The 19,411-nt window shown below is 40.9% G+C and overlaps 1 protein-coding gene across 4 annotated transcripts in view; it reads right to left on the reverse strand.

Moving 5' to 3' along the window:
• Window positions 1–19,408, reverse strand: part of SIAE (sialic acid acetylesterase) — a 35,608-nt gene extending 16,200 nt beyond the window's left edge. For 2 of the 4 annotated variants that reach the window (XM_082341837.1, XM_082341834.1), the window contains exons 1-3: window positions 19,278–19,408; window positions 15,512–15,673; window positions 7,258–7,433 (exon numbers count right to left, since the gene is read on the reverse strand). In XM_082341837.1, the coding sequence (XP_082197963.1) occupies window positions 7,258–7,433; window positions 15,512–15,673; window positions 19,278–19,344 (405 nt within the window). In that variant the 5' untranslated portion in view covers window positions 19,345–19,408. Of the gene's footprint in view, window positions 1–7,257; window positions 7,434–13,176; window positions 13,241–15,511; window positions 15,674–19,277 lie in introns of those variants that run through there. The other 2 variants (XM_082341835.1, XM_082341836.1) reach the window with 2 other exon arrangements.
• Between the last annotated feature and the right edge of the window lie 3 nt (window positions 19,409–19,411).

Genomic DNA, 19,411 nt, shown 5'->3' on the forward strand with positions numbered 1-19,411 from the left:
TGCGCTGCCCCCTGAATCGCCTTTTGACTTGCCGCTGAGCCTGCTGTGGCCAATAAGACGGCCAGATGCAAAAGAAATGGCTCTTTAGGTCCCAGTGGGAGCCGCAGCCTGAAATGCTCCCTGGGTAATGGCAGCTCTAGGCTGTCAGGGTTACTGGTCTTTCCACACATGGTCTCAGGAAAATTCCATAGGAAATCCAGACCTGCTTGTTCAGGATCTTCCCTGGCAAGTTTCATGTAAAATAAACATTAAAGACTAAGAAGAGACTAATGCACTCACAGTATATTTTGGCAGGGAAGTTATTTTTCAGCAGCCAGTACCTGTAAAAAGTCGTCTCCCTTGAAATTCAGTTCTGCACCAAGCACTAAGGATCGTATGTTGCTTCCATGGAAACAGGGGATGAAACTGCTTCTCTCCACCCACACCAGCTTCTGCACCGACTGGGAACTCCAGTGCCTCCTCGCAATGAGACGCTAGTTTCAGGGGGCAGTGCAGGGAACATGCGTCTTGTCTTTTAGACCCGTTGCTAACACTGTAGAGTATCGCAAGGCCAACAGAACTGGGGGGAGCGGGGCAGGGCGGGGGTTGGCATCCTCCTCTATTGTTACCAGCACACAGAACTGGATCCAAAGCATTGGCTGGAAAACTTCCATTTTCAAACTCACATTTGTGTATTATTTCAAGCCAAAGCTCGAAAGCCACAGACAGTGTTAGCAAAAATGGGGGTGGGGGGAAATTCTTCCTGCATCTGATGACAATTATTTCTGAAATTGGTATCCTGTCCCAATATCACCAAGCCTTTTTGATGGAAGGATTTCCTTGGGGATACTGGCAGCAAACTTAGGAATAAAGAGATTTCAGGAAGATTTTCATTTAAATGACACTTGGTTTCCCTGCTGATGAGAGGGGAAGCCTTACTCCATCTGCTGAGATCAAATTTCATCTCATCAAACACCTCAGTGTAATTATTTTTCTACCAAGTATTGAAATGAGGATGTAAATGAATACCAAGGTATTTGAAGTCATTAAGGCTGCAGCAACTGGGAGAGCCCTACCACCTCTCTGGGGACCCGCAGTTCACCATCAAAGCAGCTGCTCACTGGTGTTCATTTTGTAACCTTTATACTACATTCTTGAATTAATGAAGAAACGTCAAGAATCTATTTCCTCAGAGAATCTTGGCATGGGGTCTGCACAGGGGAGCAAGGCATGTGTGTGAATGTGTGTGTGTATGTGCACACAAGTGCACGCACTGACGGACACAGGGAAACTTTACTTAAAAGAATTTGGATCCTGTATGTTACTTTACCTTCTACCACAGTACAATATAGCAGATTTAGTTCAGAGAATAACTACAAATAAGCCAGTCATCACAACTCCTATGAATCTGGTATTGTAATGTGGCACCAGCCCTTCTCTTCTGGATTTTAATTCCCCTATTTGTAAAGCAGGAATGTGGGGATTGCTGAGATATTGAAAAATGGGCTTTCTATCTAATGTTGGCCATCTTCTTCCGAGCTAACTACAAATATCCAAGTCTTAAGACATACCCTGACTTAGGAGGTGACAGATGAACATTTAGACTTTCCTCCATTTATAAACATCTCACTCAGTGTTATAAATAACACTTGATTTTAAAATTCCACTTTACCCTAACAACAAGATGGGCATACAATCTGCCATTTCGCTCATTTGACTGTGAAGAGTGGTTGGTTATAGTGGAAATCTTATCTCCTCAGAAAAGTCACATGGAGGGAGAGAAGGAGAAAGACAGAGACTCTATGTGTGTACACGCGCGTGTGTGTTGGGAGTCTTCAGGGGGAAAGGAGCAAGTGGAATCAAAGAGGAGTCATGTGAAGCATCCTTTTGATCAAAAAATAAAGTTCTACCGAGGGTTAAGAGACTAGAAAACTTGCCTTTTGGTACTGTCAGCCCCTAAAATTCAGTCTTGCAGACTAAGTGCGTGATTTAAAACAAACAAAAAAAATTAACACTTGTCTTTTTCAGATGGAATCTTTTTTCTATTTCCCTGTATCTCAGAGCTTGTAGCCCTAGTTTAATACAGAATATGCTTAAGAGTAAATTCCAGGCAGAAAGAATGTGTTCTGTCTTAACAATCAAAATCTGATTAAGCCTGACAGAAAATGGGATGAGATCCCCTGGCACAGATTGCGGCTGAAAACCTGACTGTACAGATACAAATAGATCTGGTCCATGCCTTTCTGTGCAAACAGAGAACTGTAATTAAAGCATTAAGGAAAATACTGTTTTCCTTAATGAGTTAACAGCAATCCCACTTCTATATAAAACCATGCTTTCTATCAAGAGATAAAACTTCAATTTTGCTTCTATTCACTTATGTTAAAAGGGAGCCCAGTTAAAGCCCAGTTAAAGTCCAGTTTAATAAACATTTAAATTCAAAAGGTTTCCGTATACTTAAGTAGGGCAGGAAGCAAGACTAAGAAAAATATTGGTTAGGAAGATATAAATGCAAGAATTTAGATTTTTAAATTAGAAAACTAATAATGAAAGGAAGTAGATATGTCCAGAATAGAATCTTTTTAGGAGCATTATTTATTAATTGGTTAAAAAAAGGAAAAAATAAAAAAGGAAGAAACCATAAGGGGTAGAAGCTATAGAAGCAAAACAAGAAATCATAAGTATACGCAAGGACTCAATTTTATAAATTTTTTTAAAAAGATTAATTGAGATCATGGTCTAGCTGCAGAGGTTTTTAAATCTCAAATTTAAATATTTCTCAAAGATGGAGAAGTAGATAATGGAAAAAAGGCAAGGAAATAAAAATCAACTTGAGGAGGAACTGAGTTTTAGAGAAAGAGCTAGGGAAGACAATCTTTTCGAGATCTTAACCTATTAAAGGAAACAAATGAAAGTACACATCAAAGTATATAAACATATTAGTTCTGATGAATAATGCAAATTAAATCATTTATTCCTAAGATTCTTATTTATATAATGTGCCTCTTTATTGTAAACTGAGCCTTTGATAGATATTTAAGATATCAGTTAGGTGAATATCAATTTCTTGATTTTTTAACTTGCTCTTAAAAATTATAGTTATTTCATGCTCATTATAGAAAAATCAAAAAATACAGACAAGCAAAGAAAACTAATTCCAATTTCAAATGTGCCAAAGAATTTAACTCACACTAACTTCTCTGGATGTCTGATACTGAGTGAAAAATATTTACTCATCTTTCAGCAATATTTTAAGCTGATAATCTTTAAATATGTCTATGAACTTGCTACTGTCCAGCCCTTATCCTAATATAAATGAAACAGCAATGGTCTCGCTTACTTTTATTTTGAAATCAGATAGATTCCACTAAACAAAGCAATGACAATTCTGAGGCCCAAAAGCAATAACCCCATCACACCGTACCTAGAAATCCACTCTCTTTATTCTAGACTGTTTTTGTGCTCAATTAGAAGGTGGAGTTGTTTTTAAAAAGAAATCTCAGTGCTAAAGACATTTAGCACCAAGGCTTTTGTTCTACCACCATTGTCTTGCTAGGATACCAATTAACAATTAAGAAACTTTCTCCCTTGATAACTCTTTCAATGTCCTTTTTATCCAGCGTTACTTAAGAGACCTCACTCATCGTGTGTCAGAGGGGCTCTATCCTCTAATAGCAAAGGGGACAGGAACACTTCAAGATGAGTTTCATCACTGACAACGTATTGGCAGGTCGGCATTCCCTTGTTCTGTCCCACTTGATTCTCCAGGTACTGTATATGCCCCATCCCCTACCTGGGAGCTCATGTAGTGCTCTTCCTCCCGACATTCTATCAGTGTAAACAAGAGCCCAGTGAAGTCTCTCTATAGCTACAATAAGGGAGAAAAAAATGCTAGTTCTCAAAATTTAAGAAAAATTAATCTTCAAAGGCCATGACTGAAACAGAGAAAAAAACTGACACTAACAAAAGAAATCCTAGGCTATGAAAAAGTTGAGCAAAAAGAGTCATTAATGGCTCTTATTTCTGTGTAAAAAAATATATATATATTAATTTGATATATGAATATATATATCAATTTGACACATGACCCCTAACTGAAGTATCAAGGTGTCTGCGTGCGGCTTACCTTGGGATGGTTCAACAATAACAACAACAAACAGATAAATCAAATATGGCAAAATACTTACAACTGTCGATCTAGGTGATGGATATATAGGTCTTTATAAGTCTCTTAACTTTTGTGTGTGTTTGATGTTTTTACAATAAAAAGCTTTTTAAAATAATGACATCTTATATTTAGACATTACTTTTCAATTTATAAGGGCCTTTTAGAGACAAACAAAATAGTTTAATCTTCATAATGGCCCAGTTAGTTAGGCCAGATATAGTTGTAGTACAGTCATTAAAACTAAGCCTGAGACATTTAACAAAATTCAACAAACTTTCATGATAAAAACTCTAAGACAAGTAGGAATAGAGGGAAATTTTCTCAATATGATAAAAGGCATTTATGAAAAACCCACAGGTCACATCATAGAAAGACTGAAAGCTTCCTCCCTAAGACCAAGAACAAGACAAGGATGTCTGTTTTCATCACTGCTAGTCAACATTGTACTGGAAGTTCTAGCCAGAGCTGTTAGACAAGATAAAAGAAATAAAAGCATCCAAATTGCAAAACAAAAAAGGTAAAACTATTTCTAACTTCAGATAATATGCTCCTATACATAGAAAATCCCAAAGAACCTATAAGAAAGCTACTAGAGCTAATAAACAAATTCAGCAAAGTTTCAGGGTACAACATCAAAATGCAAAAATCATTTGTTCTATAAATGAGCAATGAACAATCCTAAAAGGAAATTAAGAAAGAAGTTCTATTTATAATAGTATGTAAAAGAAAAATACTTCAGAATAAATCTACCCAAGCAGGTAAAAGACTTGTACACTGAAAAACTATAAAATATTACTGAAAAAAAAAATAAGGATGATCTAAATTAATAGAAAAACATTCTATGTTCATGGATAGGAAGACTTAACATTGTTAAAATGTCAGTACTACCCAAAGCAATCTACAAATTCAACACAATACCTATCAAAATTCCAACAACCTTTTTTGCAGAAATGGAAAATCATATCCTCACATTTATATGGAATTACAAGGGATCTTGAATAGCCAAAACAATCTTGAAAAAGAAGAATAAAGTTGGAGCAGTCACATGTCTCAACTTTGAAACTTACTACAAAGCTACAGTAATTAAAACAGTATGGTACTGCCATAAGAAGAGACATATAGACAAATGGAATAGACTAGAAAGCCGAGAAATAAACCCTCATATATATGACCAATGGATTTTTGAAAAAAGTGCCAAGACCATTCAATAGAGGAAGGACAGTGTTTTCAACAATTGATGCTGGGAGAACTGGATAGCCACTTGCAAAAGAATGAAGTTAGACCCTCACCTTACACTATATACAAAAAAGTGATTAAAACGGATCAAAGACCTAAACTTAAGAGATAAAACTAAAAAACTCTTAGAAGAAACATTGGGAAAATCTTCATGTCATTGGACTTGGCAACAATTTCAAGAAGATGATACTAAAAGCATAGACAACAAAAGAAAACATAGATAAATTGAACTTCATAAAAATTAAAAACTTTTACGTATCAAAGGACACTCTCAAAAAAGTGAAATGACAAACTAAGAATGAGACAAAATATTTACAGATCGTGTATCTGACAAGCGATTAATACCTAGAAGATACAAATAATTCCTACAATTTAACAACAAGCAACCAATTCAAAAATGGGCAAAGGGCCAAAGTAAACAATTTTCCAAATAAGACATACAAATGGCCAATAAATACATGAGATAATACTCAACATCACAAGTCATTAGAGAATGCAAATCAAAACCACATTAAGATACCACTGCACACCTACTAGTGTGGCTATAATCAAGAAAATGGAAAGTAACACGTGTTAGAATGCAGTGAAATTAGAACCTTTGTATATTGCTGGTAGGAATGTAAAATGGTACAGCCACTGTGGAAATGGTTTGGTGGTTCCTCAAAAGTTAAATATAGAACTAATCCAGCAATTCCACTCATAGGCCTGTATCCAAAAGAATTGAAAGCAGGAACTGGAACAGATATCTGTACATCAATGTTCATAGCAGCATTACTCACAATAGCCAAAAGGTGGAAACAACCCAGGTGTTCATCAATAAATGAATGGATAAGCAAAATGTGGCATATACAATGGAATACAATTCAACCATAAAAAGGGATAAAAGTTTGATATATGCTACATGGATGGACCTTGAAAGCATGATCCTTAGCAAGATAAGTCAGACACAGAAGAACAAGTATTGTATGGTTCCACTTATATGAGGTACCTAGAAGAGGCAAATTCATAGAGAGAAAGCAGAATAGAGGTTACCAGGAGGCAGGAGGAAGGGGAAGGGGGGATTTATTGTTTAATGGGTACAGAGTATACATTGGGGATGATGAAAAAGTTTTGAGGATAGATAGTGGTGATGGGTACACACAGCACTGTGAATATATTTAATGCCACTGAATTGTACACTTACCAACAATGATACATATTATGTTATATTCATTTTAACCATAATTTTTTAAAAGCATGTTTTACAAAGTTTCATAAACACCAAGTGATTTGCTCCAAGCCATACAACTAGTAAGAGGCAAAGCCAACATTCACTCTCAATTTTTAAATCTCCATGAAAACAAAAGACAGAGTATGTTAGCTGCCCAGCATCCAAACAAAATCTAATTGTTTTGATTTCCTAGGCTCTCTCCAGAAGCTCATCTTCTAAGACCAATCAAAAAGAAGAGTAATCTACTTTGCCTTCAATTTGATATGAAATCTCCATTACCATCAAATACTCTGTAGCTTCTGCCTTTAGCCCAGGAAGGTGAGAAAATAGTGCCCCACACACTGACACACTAGCCGTGACTAAGAAAGCAGGCTCTGGGGTCGCATTCATATCCTGGCTCCACAATTACACTGTGACCTTAGGCAGGGAACTTAACCTCAGATGGGCCAGTTTCCTCATCTGTGAGATAGGAATATCTTATAAGTACTTACCACGTAAAGTTGTTAATCAAATTAATTAACACATGCAAAGAAAGCACTTAGAACAGATCTTGGCACATGGTAGAAAAAGAAGGCTTCTACCTCCTTCTCCTCCTTGCCCCTTTCCTCTTCCTCGTTTATCTTCCTCGTATCAACATTATTAACACTGAGACTCTGCAAATTACCTGTGAAACAGTCATCTGCATGTTACTTTGCCCACTGCAAAGCCAGACATCTCCAAATAAGACATCATGAATTCTCAGGGTGAAGTTCTTCCTCCCAAGAATCTGCTGTGCCATCACTTCATAAGGTCCACCAGGCTTCACAGGATCCAGTACCACCATCCAGCTATTAGAGTGTGCTGAAATAATAATAAGGCTCCAAGAATTAATCAATCAATCAACTAAAGTGAAATTAAAACCCAATCCTGTCATGCATCAGACTCATTTGTGGCGATTCCCAGCTTCTGTGATGAACTGGATTCAAAGCTATGAAGATTGGCCAAATTTCAGACAGGTCAACAGAAATAACAAAAGCAGCAGTGTAGCTATCTTTAATCTGTACCAATCCCTCCTTACTTTTAATCAAAGCATTTACAAGAAAAATAAATCACCCAGTTATAGTCCTAAACGAGGCTAGACAAAAATACACAGAGATTAAAATTCAAGGGAGTTTAATACAAGAACATAAAATAGAAATTCTTCCTATACCATCCAACTATCAATATTAACATAATCCTAATCTAACAGATTTACCCAGTGCCCCAAACTAACTTGTGAGCACAGGTTAGAGAAAATTACTTATCCTCTGAAACTGACTTGATGGTATCATCCTTGTCATCAACCCCCCAACTCCTCCCCCTGTTGCTCTCAGGGATTAATACCACCAGTGGTTCTGGGCTCTCTTATCAACAGTTAAACAGGTGACACATAAAGAAGTAGTAGGAGGCACATAAATTAATCTCTCTTTGAAGAAGATATTGAGACTTGCCCAATTAATTATTTTCACAGAGTTATTTACCAGACTTAAGGTTTTTGAACGCAGTTTGGGAGATGAAAAGCTATCCAAGACCCTATTTCAGAAATTCATAGCATATTCCTTAGCAACCACCCCCCTACCACCTTCCCACCTCTCACCCACGCACACCACCACCGCTGCCAACATCATACTCGGAGACTTAAGAAAAATATCTTCCAAGCGGCAAAATTATGCCTAGGAGAACCAAACAACAGGAACAAAGTTGAAGAAACGAGAGGGAGAAAACAGACAAAATAGAGAGATGATTGTTTTAAAATAAATATTCTTGGACTTCCCTGGTGGCGCAGTGGTTAAGAATCTGCCTGCCAATGCAGGAAACACGGGTTCGAGCCCTGGTCCGGGAAGATCCCACATGCCACGGAGCAACTAAGCCCGTGTGCCACAACTACTGAGCCTGTGCTCTAGAGCTTGCGAGCCACAACTGCTGAGCCCGCGGGCCACAACTACTGAAGCCCACGTGCCTAGAGCCCATGCTCCGCAACGAGAAGCCACCACAATGAGAAGTCCGCACACCGCAACGAAGAGTAGCCCCCGCTCGCCACAACTAGAGAAAGCCCACGCGCAGCAACGAAGACCCAACGCAGCCAAAAATAAATAAATTAAATAAATAAATTTTTAAGAGAAGAAATTTATTAAAAAAATAAATATTCTTGGCATAATGCTGAAGAATATGGACTGATTTATAATTTGTGTCCATCGTATCAATGTAAATTCAAAGGGAAAGAATGGCAAGAGCTAGAAACAAGGCATCCTTAGGTTATTACACCAACCGGAAAAAATTAATTATAAAAAAACTAGCCAAGTGCCTACTCGTGCCAGACACTGTGCTAAGTTCCTCTTAATCAGTAAGAGCTAAGAAGAGAAGTCCAGCCTCACGGCAGGAGATTGGTAAAGGCTCAAACCATAAAGGATTACTCAGAGTCCTGTGGGAAGCATGCAAACCCCTCAGGCATCAGTGAAAGGGCACAGGTCGCTCCTCTCAGAAGCGCGCGACTGACTGAGCCTGCTACTCTCACCCCTGCGAGGTCAATTAAGCCCAGGACCAAACGTTCGCTATTGCTTTTAACACCACCAATAGTCACAGACATCAACATATTAAATGCAGAATTCACCTAACACAGAAAAATCACTGTTTTGGAAACAGTGGGCAGCTAGTACAGATTGTGTCGCACAGGTGTGATGTGCTCCGTATGGCTCTCTCGTCTGAGCAGGCAGACTCTCCAATCTGTCCCAACCGCAGCCTTGCCAAGGTCTTTCCAGACTTCTTGCACTGACGTTGCTTACTGGAGCTCTGTCCTCCTGCCACCAACATTACTCATTTGTGATGATGAGGTCAATCCCTAGAAAACCCAGGACAGGACTATTTTTGAGCCTTCTACTACTGTACAAGCTATTCCTAGTCCCTGCTGTTAATTAGGTATCTACATTTAGTCTCTATCCAGGCAATATGGCTGGTGTGGAAAAGCGCCTTCACCAGAGCTTCTGAAAGGCTTTGCTGCCCAGCAATAAAAAGACAAAGACGGAAAGGGGGGGATATTGGGGCAAAACAGGGCAACACCATCCTACACCCGGAGGATGAGCTCCCTCTAGAGCCTAAAGCGTCTGAAGAGAACTAGGCATGGAGATCTGAGCCTTGTTCCCCAGGACTGCTCCCCCCCAGGAAACTGCTCGACTTCCACAAAGACCTTGCAGAACTTCCTTCTGTTCTAGTCCTCGAGTTCTTTTAGTTTCTAGCTCTTTTCCTCTCCCACTTCGTAAGAGAAAAACTCTGACACAAGAATGAGTGTTAAGTAAAGTTAACTGCCACGCAAGGCAGGGGAAACCAGCTCCACTACAGAGGGGTTATTAATGGTCAAAGTAACTCAGAAATAATTTGTTTAAAACAATGTGGATTTACTGCCATGTAAGTATCGATATATACAAAAGAGAGCGGCCCTTGTGAAGACTGTTTCTTAGACTCAAGGCAAGGGTGGGACGTTTCACAAGGAGAATTGATTAGGCCTTGGCCTGTCCATTAAGGACCGGTTGATGAAAGTGCAGCTGACCACAGGCCAGTGAAGTCCAGTTATAGATTTCAGAAACTGTGTTGACCCACCAAGTCCATTAGGTTGAGTCCAAGCAATAAAATTGAGTGATGGGACTTCCCTGGTGGCACAGTGGTTAAGAATCCGCCTGCCCATGCAGGGGACACGGGTTCGAGCCCTGGTCTGGGAAGATCCCACATGCCGCGGAGCAACTAAGCCTGTGTGCCACAACTCCTGAGCCTGCGCTCTAGAGCCTGCGAGCCACAACTACTGAGCCCGCGCACCACAACTACTGAAGCCCGCGCGCCTAAAGCCCGTGCTCCACAACAAGAGAAGATACCGCAATGAGAAGCCCATGCACCGCAAGAAAGAGTAGCCCCCACTCGCCACAACTAGAGAAAAGCCCGAGAGCAGCAACAAAGACCCAATGCAGCCAAACATACATACATACACAGATAATAAATAAATAAATAAATATTTTTAAAAAAAATTGAGTGACAAACCACAAAGAGTTGAAGTTCACCATCCAGCTGGCTTTTGCTGAGCTTGATGGGCTTTCTGAGCAACAGTTGCTCTGGTTCCTTCCTCTGGGCCCCAATCACTTGCTATCTTGCGACATCTCTTACCAAACCGGGCTCAGGTTTCTGTAAATGCTCATTTTTGTTGCATTCAAATCTCTGCTTCCTCCCATTCTTTCTTCTTCTATCTAGGAAGATTCATGCCCTTCCTTCATTGTACAGCTACTGACAGAGTTTACTGGGTGCCAGGCACTCCATCAAGTAAATGGCAGAGAGTAAACCCCAGTCCTCCTGGGTTATACTGACAAGAAAGCCACGCAAACTGACTGGGGCTTTGTGTTTTCCGGCCAATGGTTAGCGTATCTGGTGGCCTATTTCTCACTGTCCCTCTTCTCTTCCTCTTCCAGCCAAGAGCATAAGTAAAGAACTCTCTCCATGTTCTCTCCATCTCCCTGACCAACCCCACCTCAAAATGGGAATAATAAACAATCAAAGCCAAAAAATTAAAAGAATTTGTCTAGAGACATGATTAGTCATGAAGTGCATCTTGCTATATTTTCTCTTTGCTATTCACATCAGATGTTAATTGTTTTTCAGGTTATTGTGCCAAATCTCAGAAACCAAGAAGAGAAAAAGGAAAATTATCCAACAACCTTTCCCTTCCCAAGAGGGAGAACCTAGAGCTGGAAGCAGCCCTAATCACCTCTTCCCCCACAGAAGCCTGGCACTTCACCAGGTGCAAACGGGTCCACTCGTTTGTGGAAGTGACCTGGAGCTAAAGAAGGCCTTACTGCCCAAACCGCCCCTGCCTGACCTGCATTATTCTGTATAAAGTTCATCTCCACCACCACCAAATATGAATGTAAAAAAAAAAAAGCTTAACTATTTTTCTATCAATAAAACTGTTGATGCAAGTTACTTAAACTATAGCTTGCTATGGCAGACACACCCTAAGGTGACCCCCCAGTGAGTCACACCCTTGTACAGTCCCTCCCCTCAAGTGCAGGCAGAATATATGATTTGCTTCCAATCAACAGAAAATGGCAAACGGGATAAGATGCCATTCTCATGATTAAGTTACATTACATGGAAAAGATGAAGGGGTCTTGCAGATATAATTAAAGTCCCTAATCAGTTGGCTTTAAATTAATCCAAAGGGAGATTATCCTGGGTGGGCCTGACCTAAATAAGGTGAGCCCTTTAAATAGGGTCTAGAGGTCAGAGATTTGAAGCAGCAGAAATGCTGCCATGAATTCTACAGGCACAAGGAAGTGAATCTGCCAGCAACCTAAGGGTGCTTGGAAGCGAATCGTCCCCTAGTCGAGCCTCTGGATGAGAATGTAGCCCAGCCAACACCTTGATTTCAGCCTTCTGAAACTCTGAGTAGAGAACCCAGATAAATGATGGTCAGGCTTCAGATCTACAGAAATTGTGAGATAGTAAAAGTGTGTTGTTTTAAGCACCTATGTTTGTGGTAACTTATTATGTGGCATAGAAAACTAGCACGCACGTTAACACTGCAACCAGGAGATTTTTAATTTTCTAAGAGGTTTAGGCCTTTTGTATTTTCTATTTACCTCAATCATGACAAATTCAGGCAGATACACCTTCAGTTTATCACCTACATATGCATCCCCCATGTGTGTCAAAGTGAGAGGATATAGACTATTTGCCCCAGTTTTACTCCTTGTGTCTGAGAGAACCATCATGCATCACTTGACAACATGTCTTGAACAGGCCCAGAACCTGACCATATTCCAAGTCATCCCTCAGGTTTTAATTTTCCCAATGCTTAAGTGTCAGTCTGCTGGACAAAAACCTTTACGTTGTTAAATTCCACTTTGCTGTGGGCACCTAGGGGATTATAGGTAATAAGTTAAATATTAACAGAGATAGAGAGTCTGGCTGAAAATCCCAGAGTCATCATCAAAATTTAAATAGAAGTCAACCCTTCAATATGTCCTATAGTATCTCCTTTGAGAAACATTTTCTTCGCTGCCCTGTGAAATTTCTTACATGTCTATCTCTTTTATTCCAAATAACATTTTATCCATTTTGCTTCATGGGCAGGACAGAGCACGCTGTCCACGGAAGTAGGTTTGTGGATCTGTATAAACCACGATACCTTTCTTCTCTCCCAAGCCAGTGTGGAGAGCCTAACAAATAGATCTACCCGCCACCCCACCAATAACAATCTCTTTTCCTGTAAAATTACCTCAAGAGTCCATGAATCACTTGGCTCCCTTAAGCTGCTACTGGATATTTTAACTCCAAACGAAGCATCACTTTGCAGTGAAGCAACTGAAGCATTACTTGAACCTAAATTGCTAAATGTGGAAGGACAGCATGAGACAGTGAGTTCTTGGAGGGTGGGCACATTCTTCTTTGTATTTTCTAGGGTTGCTAGCTCAGTGTTTTATACATAATAAGCCTTCGGTTGATGTTTATAGAATTGAACTCAAAATAAGTGAGCAGGTTCACTATCACAGTAAAGGAGAAGAGGGGCTCATCCCCTAATTATTACCTTTTATTCCTTCTCGTCACCACCTACCCTCCTGTCTCGTCTCTGGACACTCCAAATATTGGCCCTGCAACAGCCATGAAGGGGAAAAAACTAAAAATAATGCATAAGAACATTTTTAAAAACTGAAATGCTATGTATTATGTGCTTTCTCTATTTCTACGGCACTGTACAGTCTCTGTCTCCTAAATATTTACTGGTAATGTTATTTTTTAGCACTAAGGAAATCCTATTTATTGTTTTCAAACAATTACATCAATTCTTTAGATCTCTAAATCAATGTCTTTTCACTGAGAGTACCACTATCTGTACTCCGTACTGCTCATTTCTGAGATGGATGCAACACAAAAAGAAAGCACTGCTAGTCTCCTGAATTCTTCATTTTCGGTATATCCTACAAGTCACCAATAGCATTTAAATCTAACAGAGAACAACTTCTCAATCAGCTTAAGCTTCCCTTCCGGTCTCTGAATTTCACCCAATAAGCTTCTTACCTTAAAAAGTCTTAAAACCCAAGAACTAGAAGCACTTACCTTGCATCTATGCCTGGCACTTAGTATTTCTTAATGTTTGCTGAATGGAAATGAATTATTAAAAGTCTGCACCAGCATCTGGATCGCTCTGGATTGGATATCGGTCCCGTATATTGACAAAACTAATCAGGTAATCCTTGTTTTCAGGGGCCAATAAAATTTCCACAAGCTTCGCTGTCACATATATATTCAAGTCCCCTCTCAAACCACCAGCCTCCACATTAACTCCACCCCCCCAGAGAAGCCTCCTCACCTGACTCTCACCTCAACATCCCATAGCTCCGTAGTTACCTCTAACTAAGATACAACCAGGTCTCCACTTGACCCAGCCCTGAGCACACCTTCCTGCATCCGGTAACTCTGAGCTCCTCCGCATGCTATCTTATACATCTTTATCTCTCTCTCTTTTTTTTTTTTTTTTTTTTTACATCTTTATCTCTTCTAGACGGAGACTCCTTTTAGGACGTCTCTTCGTGAAGCCTGCTAATTGCTAATTCTCACCTATTTGAGAATTAGCCACTATTTGGGGTCAAGCCTTCAATGTCTATTGCCTAAATATCATAACAGCCTGCTAGCAGGTCCCACCACCTTTAGTCTCATGCATCTCCAATCCTTCTTCCACAGTGATGCCAGAGTAATCTTTCTAAAATACAAATCGGACTGTGTTATTTTGCTGCTTAAAATCCATCTATCCAAAGTACAGTGTACGCTCCATAGCAACGACAAACAAGCCTCCCTACGTTTCCAACCTTATCTCCTGCCATCCACCACCGGTCACACACCCCAGTGGTCCGGACAAACCAACCTGCCTGCCATTCCTCCAGTGACCCAGGCTCACTCACGCCTCCATGCCTTTGCCCAGGCTATTCCCTCTACCTGGCTTGCCCTGCTCATCTTTCAAAATAAGCCTTAGACTAAGTTAATTTTCCCTCTTAAGCACTCCCATAGCACTCTATACTTCCCCATTGTGGCACTTACTACACTTAACTGTAATTGCTTCTTATTTTTCTGTCTCTCCTCAAATCCATAAGCTTCATTAGGGGAGAGACCACATCTGTTTTGCTCATCACTGCCTAACCAGTACCTGGCACGGTATCTGGCACTTAGTAGGCACTCAGTAAATATTTGAGTGACTGACTAAATATTATAATAATAATAGTAACAAAAATAACAACAGCTAACACTTCTTCAGTACTTATTGTGTGCCGGGCACTGTTCTAAGTACTTTAGATATGTTCATTCATTTAACCCTCACAATAATCCTAAATATTATTATCACTGCTATACAAATAAAGAAATTGTGACAGAGAGATGTTAAATTACATGTCCAAGGTTATATTGCCATTAAGTGACAGAGTCAGGGTCTGAATGGGGATGGTGAATTCCAGAGCCTAGGTTCTTAACCCCTCCTCAATACTACCTCTCTTTTATATATGATTCAGTTCAAATGTCACCTTCAGTGGAAACCTTCCCTTACCATCCAATCTGAGTTAGATGTTTCTCTTCTGTAACCCATGATACCCCATATCCACCTCCACCAGAGCACCTATCACACCGCACTACACGGCTTGGTGTCCATTCCCATTATTCCATGAGCTCCTTGAGGACAGGGACTTTGACTTGGTCTTATTTTTCTTTGTATCCTCAGTGCACATGGTAAATACTCAAAGAACTTTTATGGATGGATCGATGGATGGTTCGATGGATGGATGGATAACCTGAGCTGGACTCTTAGCATTCATTTTCAGATCATCCAGCAGGTGGCAGAAGAAGACAAAAGCTGAGCGGAGGATGGCCTGTCTTACCTTTCACACTGGTCACTTTCTTCATGATGGTTTCTTGATCTTGGCACAGAGTCACTGTCACTGTGGCTCCGGATACTCCATAGCCCCAAATCACTGCCCCTGCAGGCTCCTTCTGCAGCACCATGTAATCATCGATGTAGGAAGCAAAGCGAAAACCAACATCTAAAAAATTTAGCAAACACTTAGGAGAGCATCGTTGGAGAGATTCATCACCAGATTGAATCTGGTTAAATGGCAAGGAACATACAGTCTTAATACATGAGAATTTGAAGATAACCAGTCCTTTTAATTTTCTAAAATGAGAGCTTATTCCTCCTGATTAGCTAAGCAACATAACAAGAACAGTTTCCAGCAATATGCATCACAGTACAAGATGACCAATAAGGAAAACTCACAAAGCCTAGGGCAACCCATTTACCACAAGCCTCCTCCCCTTCAAAGCTCTTCATCTTCCTTTCCTCTCAGGCTTGGCCCAAACGCTTGACTCTCTCCCCCCAAAATCACCAAAATGCTCTTTTTATGCACCTCACAGATGGTATTTATGAGAAAAATAAAACGACTTCCTTTCCCTACTTCCCATTACCACTCCCACTCCTCATAGCTGGGAATAAAGAAGGCTGTCTCTCTTCAACACAGCCTTTTCTAAACTTTTTCCCCACTCTTTATCTCCCCCCTTCCATCCTCTCAGTGTCAATTTCCCTCAGATAATTCTCCTTATCGTGTTATTTGACAACCCACTGAAAATTCTAAATAAACATTTATGAATATCTGCAACCAGTCTGCTTCCTTCTAAGGTAAATTCAGATAAAATTAAGATGCAAAAAATAAGGTCAGTGAGAGACAGAAGGTCAAAGTGTCTGAACAAAAGGTCTTTTGTTGCAATTCACCCATTTCACAAGCTAAATTATACAAAACGAGAACGAGCACTTGAAACTGTGGATTCTATTCTAGACAGTCACTAACAAGACTGAATAAGAATTCACTTTAACGATATCATTCCTATTTTTAACATCCAGCCTATATCGAAGTATTTTATTAATAACAAGCATCTATCCAAATTATCTCAGTGGGTTCCTCATCAAAACTTCATAAGGGGGAAAAAAAACTTTTTTAAGTTACATCCCAATTTGTCTGAACAAAACAGACAAAACTCCCTAGAAGAAAATAATTAACAAAATTAAGATTTTTTTAAAGGGTTTTAAACAAAAATGATAGGCAGGAAAGAGAATCAGAACTAACAAAGTTGACATTTTCCCCCCTGGAAGCTACAATGATGACAGCCCCTTAGGCTATACTTAACAGGGCAGCACAGCTAATGGGGTCTCCTACACAGACTTGGTGGCCTATTTGTCCTGCACTTCGAATAACAACCGAGTCCCTAGACATCCTCAGCTCTCTCTTAGGAGTTTGTTGCAGCATAAAACCTACATGACAATCAAAGATCATCCAGAAGACCCACTGGGCTGGAGATGCACAGCTACCAGGAGCAAAACACTCTGCGAAGAGACTACAACAGCCCAGAATTGCATAAGCACGCTGGAGGGAAGGGAAGAGGCTCATGTGTGGGAAGGCCTTGTCTTGGGTAAGTGTTTTATATGGAACGAAACCTGAAAACCAAAGGCCTAAGAGCTGAGCAGAAAGAGGATGGGGTGGGGAAGGGATTGAAGAAAACTGGCTGCTGCAGGCATGAGCCCAGGCAAATAAGGGGCTCTGGAGGTGTGCAGCCTCCTTCTCAAATGTTGGGGAAAATAGTTTTCCCGGTCAGTCTGTTTTCGACAACACACATTCACTGAACCTCTTGGTGCATGGCTCTATTCTGAGTTAAAGAATTTTAGAGGTGGAAAGAATCTTTTACACCCTGGGGTATAATCACGTTATTTACTGATCAACAGACTGAGACCCAAGTAGATTAGGTAATTTTTTAAAATAGCTTGCATATTAATTCATTCAACAAATACTTAAAGATGCCTACTGTGTGCCAGGCACGATTTTAAGCACTGAGGATGTAACAGTGAAAGAAAGAAAAAAAAAAGCAGGCAAAAATCTTTGCCAGCAGGGAGCTTACATTCTACTGGGGAGAGTAACTGTGTCAGGCAGAAAGCTGAACACAGTACAGATGTTAAACTTCTTTGGCCTCAAATCACATAGGTAGTTTAAGACAGGACAAGAAATCAAGCCACCTGATTCCAAAGTCACTGAAATTTCCACTCTGCCACAGTTAGATACTGGTGGTAATCAAAAGACAAGTCATATTCCCTGTTCGTATAAAGCTCACATTCCAAGCTGATAAGAATAGACAGTGGAACATTACCAAGGAATTGAGCAATGGACAAAACAGGAGAACAAGAAAGGAGGTGGGACTGGTAATTGTGTTTGTCAAATAAAAGACACAACATTTGAATTTTTTTAGGTCTTCAATGTTTTCTTTGGGTGTTGGAGTAGAAAAACAGGAATTAGTGTTCTGGGAAGTTAAAAGTAGACTTCACAAAATTAGGACAGTGGTTACCTCTGGTGAGGAACTGGTGGATGCACGAGGGAGGAATATCCATGGAGTCTCAATAAAACTGGCAACGTTCTAGTTCTTAAGTTGGGTGAAGCGCCTCTGGGTGTTCATTTTATCATTGCTACATACATGTTTGCACATTTCAACTATTACGTGATAAACATGAGCACAGGGGGAATGATTTGAAGGAAAGAAGTCAGGATATGCAACCAAATAAGGGAAGAAAATTAGGAGCATTAATAAATTAAAAAATAAAGTCATTGTTAATGAAGGTGATGTAACAATATGACCCAAAGGCAAAGATAAAATAGTGATGTTAAAGTTAACAGCCTTTAACAGAAAAGTTAATAGAATAATGGCCCTATTCTCCTCTTTCCCTTCTCCCCACCTCATATACTGGACTCAAAGGTCACTGAGTGGGGATGAGTCAGGAAATGATATAAAGTGCTGCTAGTTTACACTTTTGTTAAACCCTGAAAAACCACTTAAGGGTTGCAGTTTGTCTGCATCTGGGTACTTTGCAGGTTCTTAGGCAGTGCAGTCATTTTTCTGCACTGTCTGTTCTCCCACCTCAACTTTCATTTCTTTTCTGTGACCCAGCATCCAGTCTGGGGTATTCAAATGACACGATATGACCTGGACAATAGTCACAGTGAGTCATCCCCCTCCCCCATGCCACGCATATTATCCCACCACCAGTGTCTGCGAGCTGCAGCAGGAATCAAAGCTGAGTCTTACATACTCTGAGCTAGTGAGGGGGTTGTATGTCTTAGCCCTAATCACCACTTAAATTAGGAAAATTTAATTCCCCCAAGCAACCCAGCCTGAAGCAAACCCTCCCCAGGGGCACCACTGAGGGGGCAGCACTGAAATGTTTTGGATGACTCAGTCACCAGTTTCCAAATATTATCTAACTAGCTTCGCCCCCTCCCCTTCGAGTTCCCCTGCAATTATTCAGACACTGAGCGCCTCGGTCTGGGCACATTTGGGCCTCCCCTCCTTAGATAAACCCAACTCGCCCGCTGCCCCACATGCTGCATCACAGGGGAGGTGGAAGGGAGTGGAGGAAGCGGACAGGCCGGGGCTCCTGCCCAGCGGACACCCGCAACCGAGGCCTGGGTGGTGGAACCCGGCTCCTACCCGGGCTTCCTTCCCGGAGCTAGAGAGGAGGGCGCGGGGGGCGGTCCTGCGGAGGACGCGGGACCTCGGAGCCCGCGCAGGCTGACGGACGGGCAGGGGTCGGGCCGAGCCCGGCCGCCTCACCTGCACTTGCGTCGGCCCGCAGGAGTAACGGCAGCACGAGCCCAAACACAAATCCCGGCGCGACCATGTTTGAGAAGAGCCCTCACCCCGGCGCGGGCCTCGGGGCGGGAACGCCAGCGGGGGCGGGGCCGTTG

This window comes from Balaenoptera borealis (genome assembly GCF_965194805.1).
Source record: "Balaenoptera borealis genome assembly, chromosome: 11".
In the NCBI taxonomy this organism is placed as follows: domain Eukaryota; kingdom Metazoa; phylum Chordata; class Mammalia; order Artiodactyla; family Balaenopteridae; genus Balaenoptera; species Balaenoptera borealis.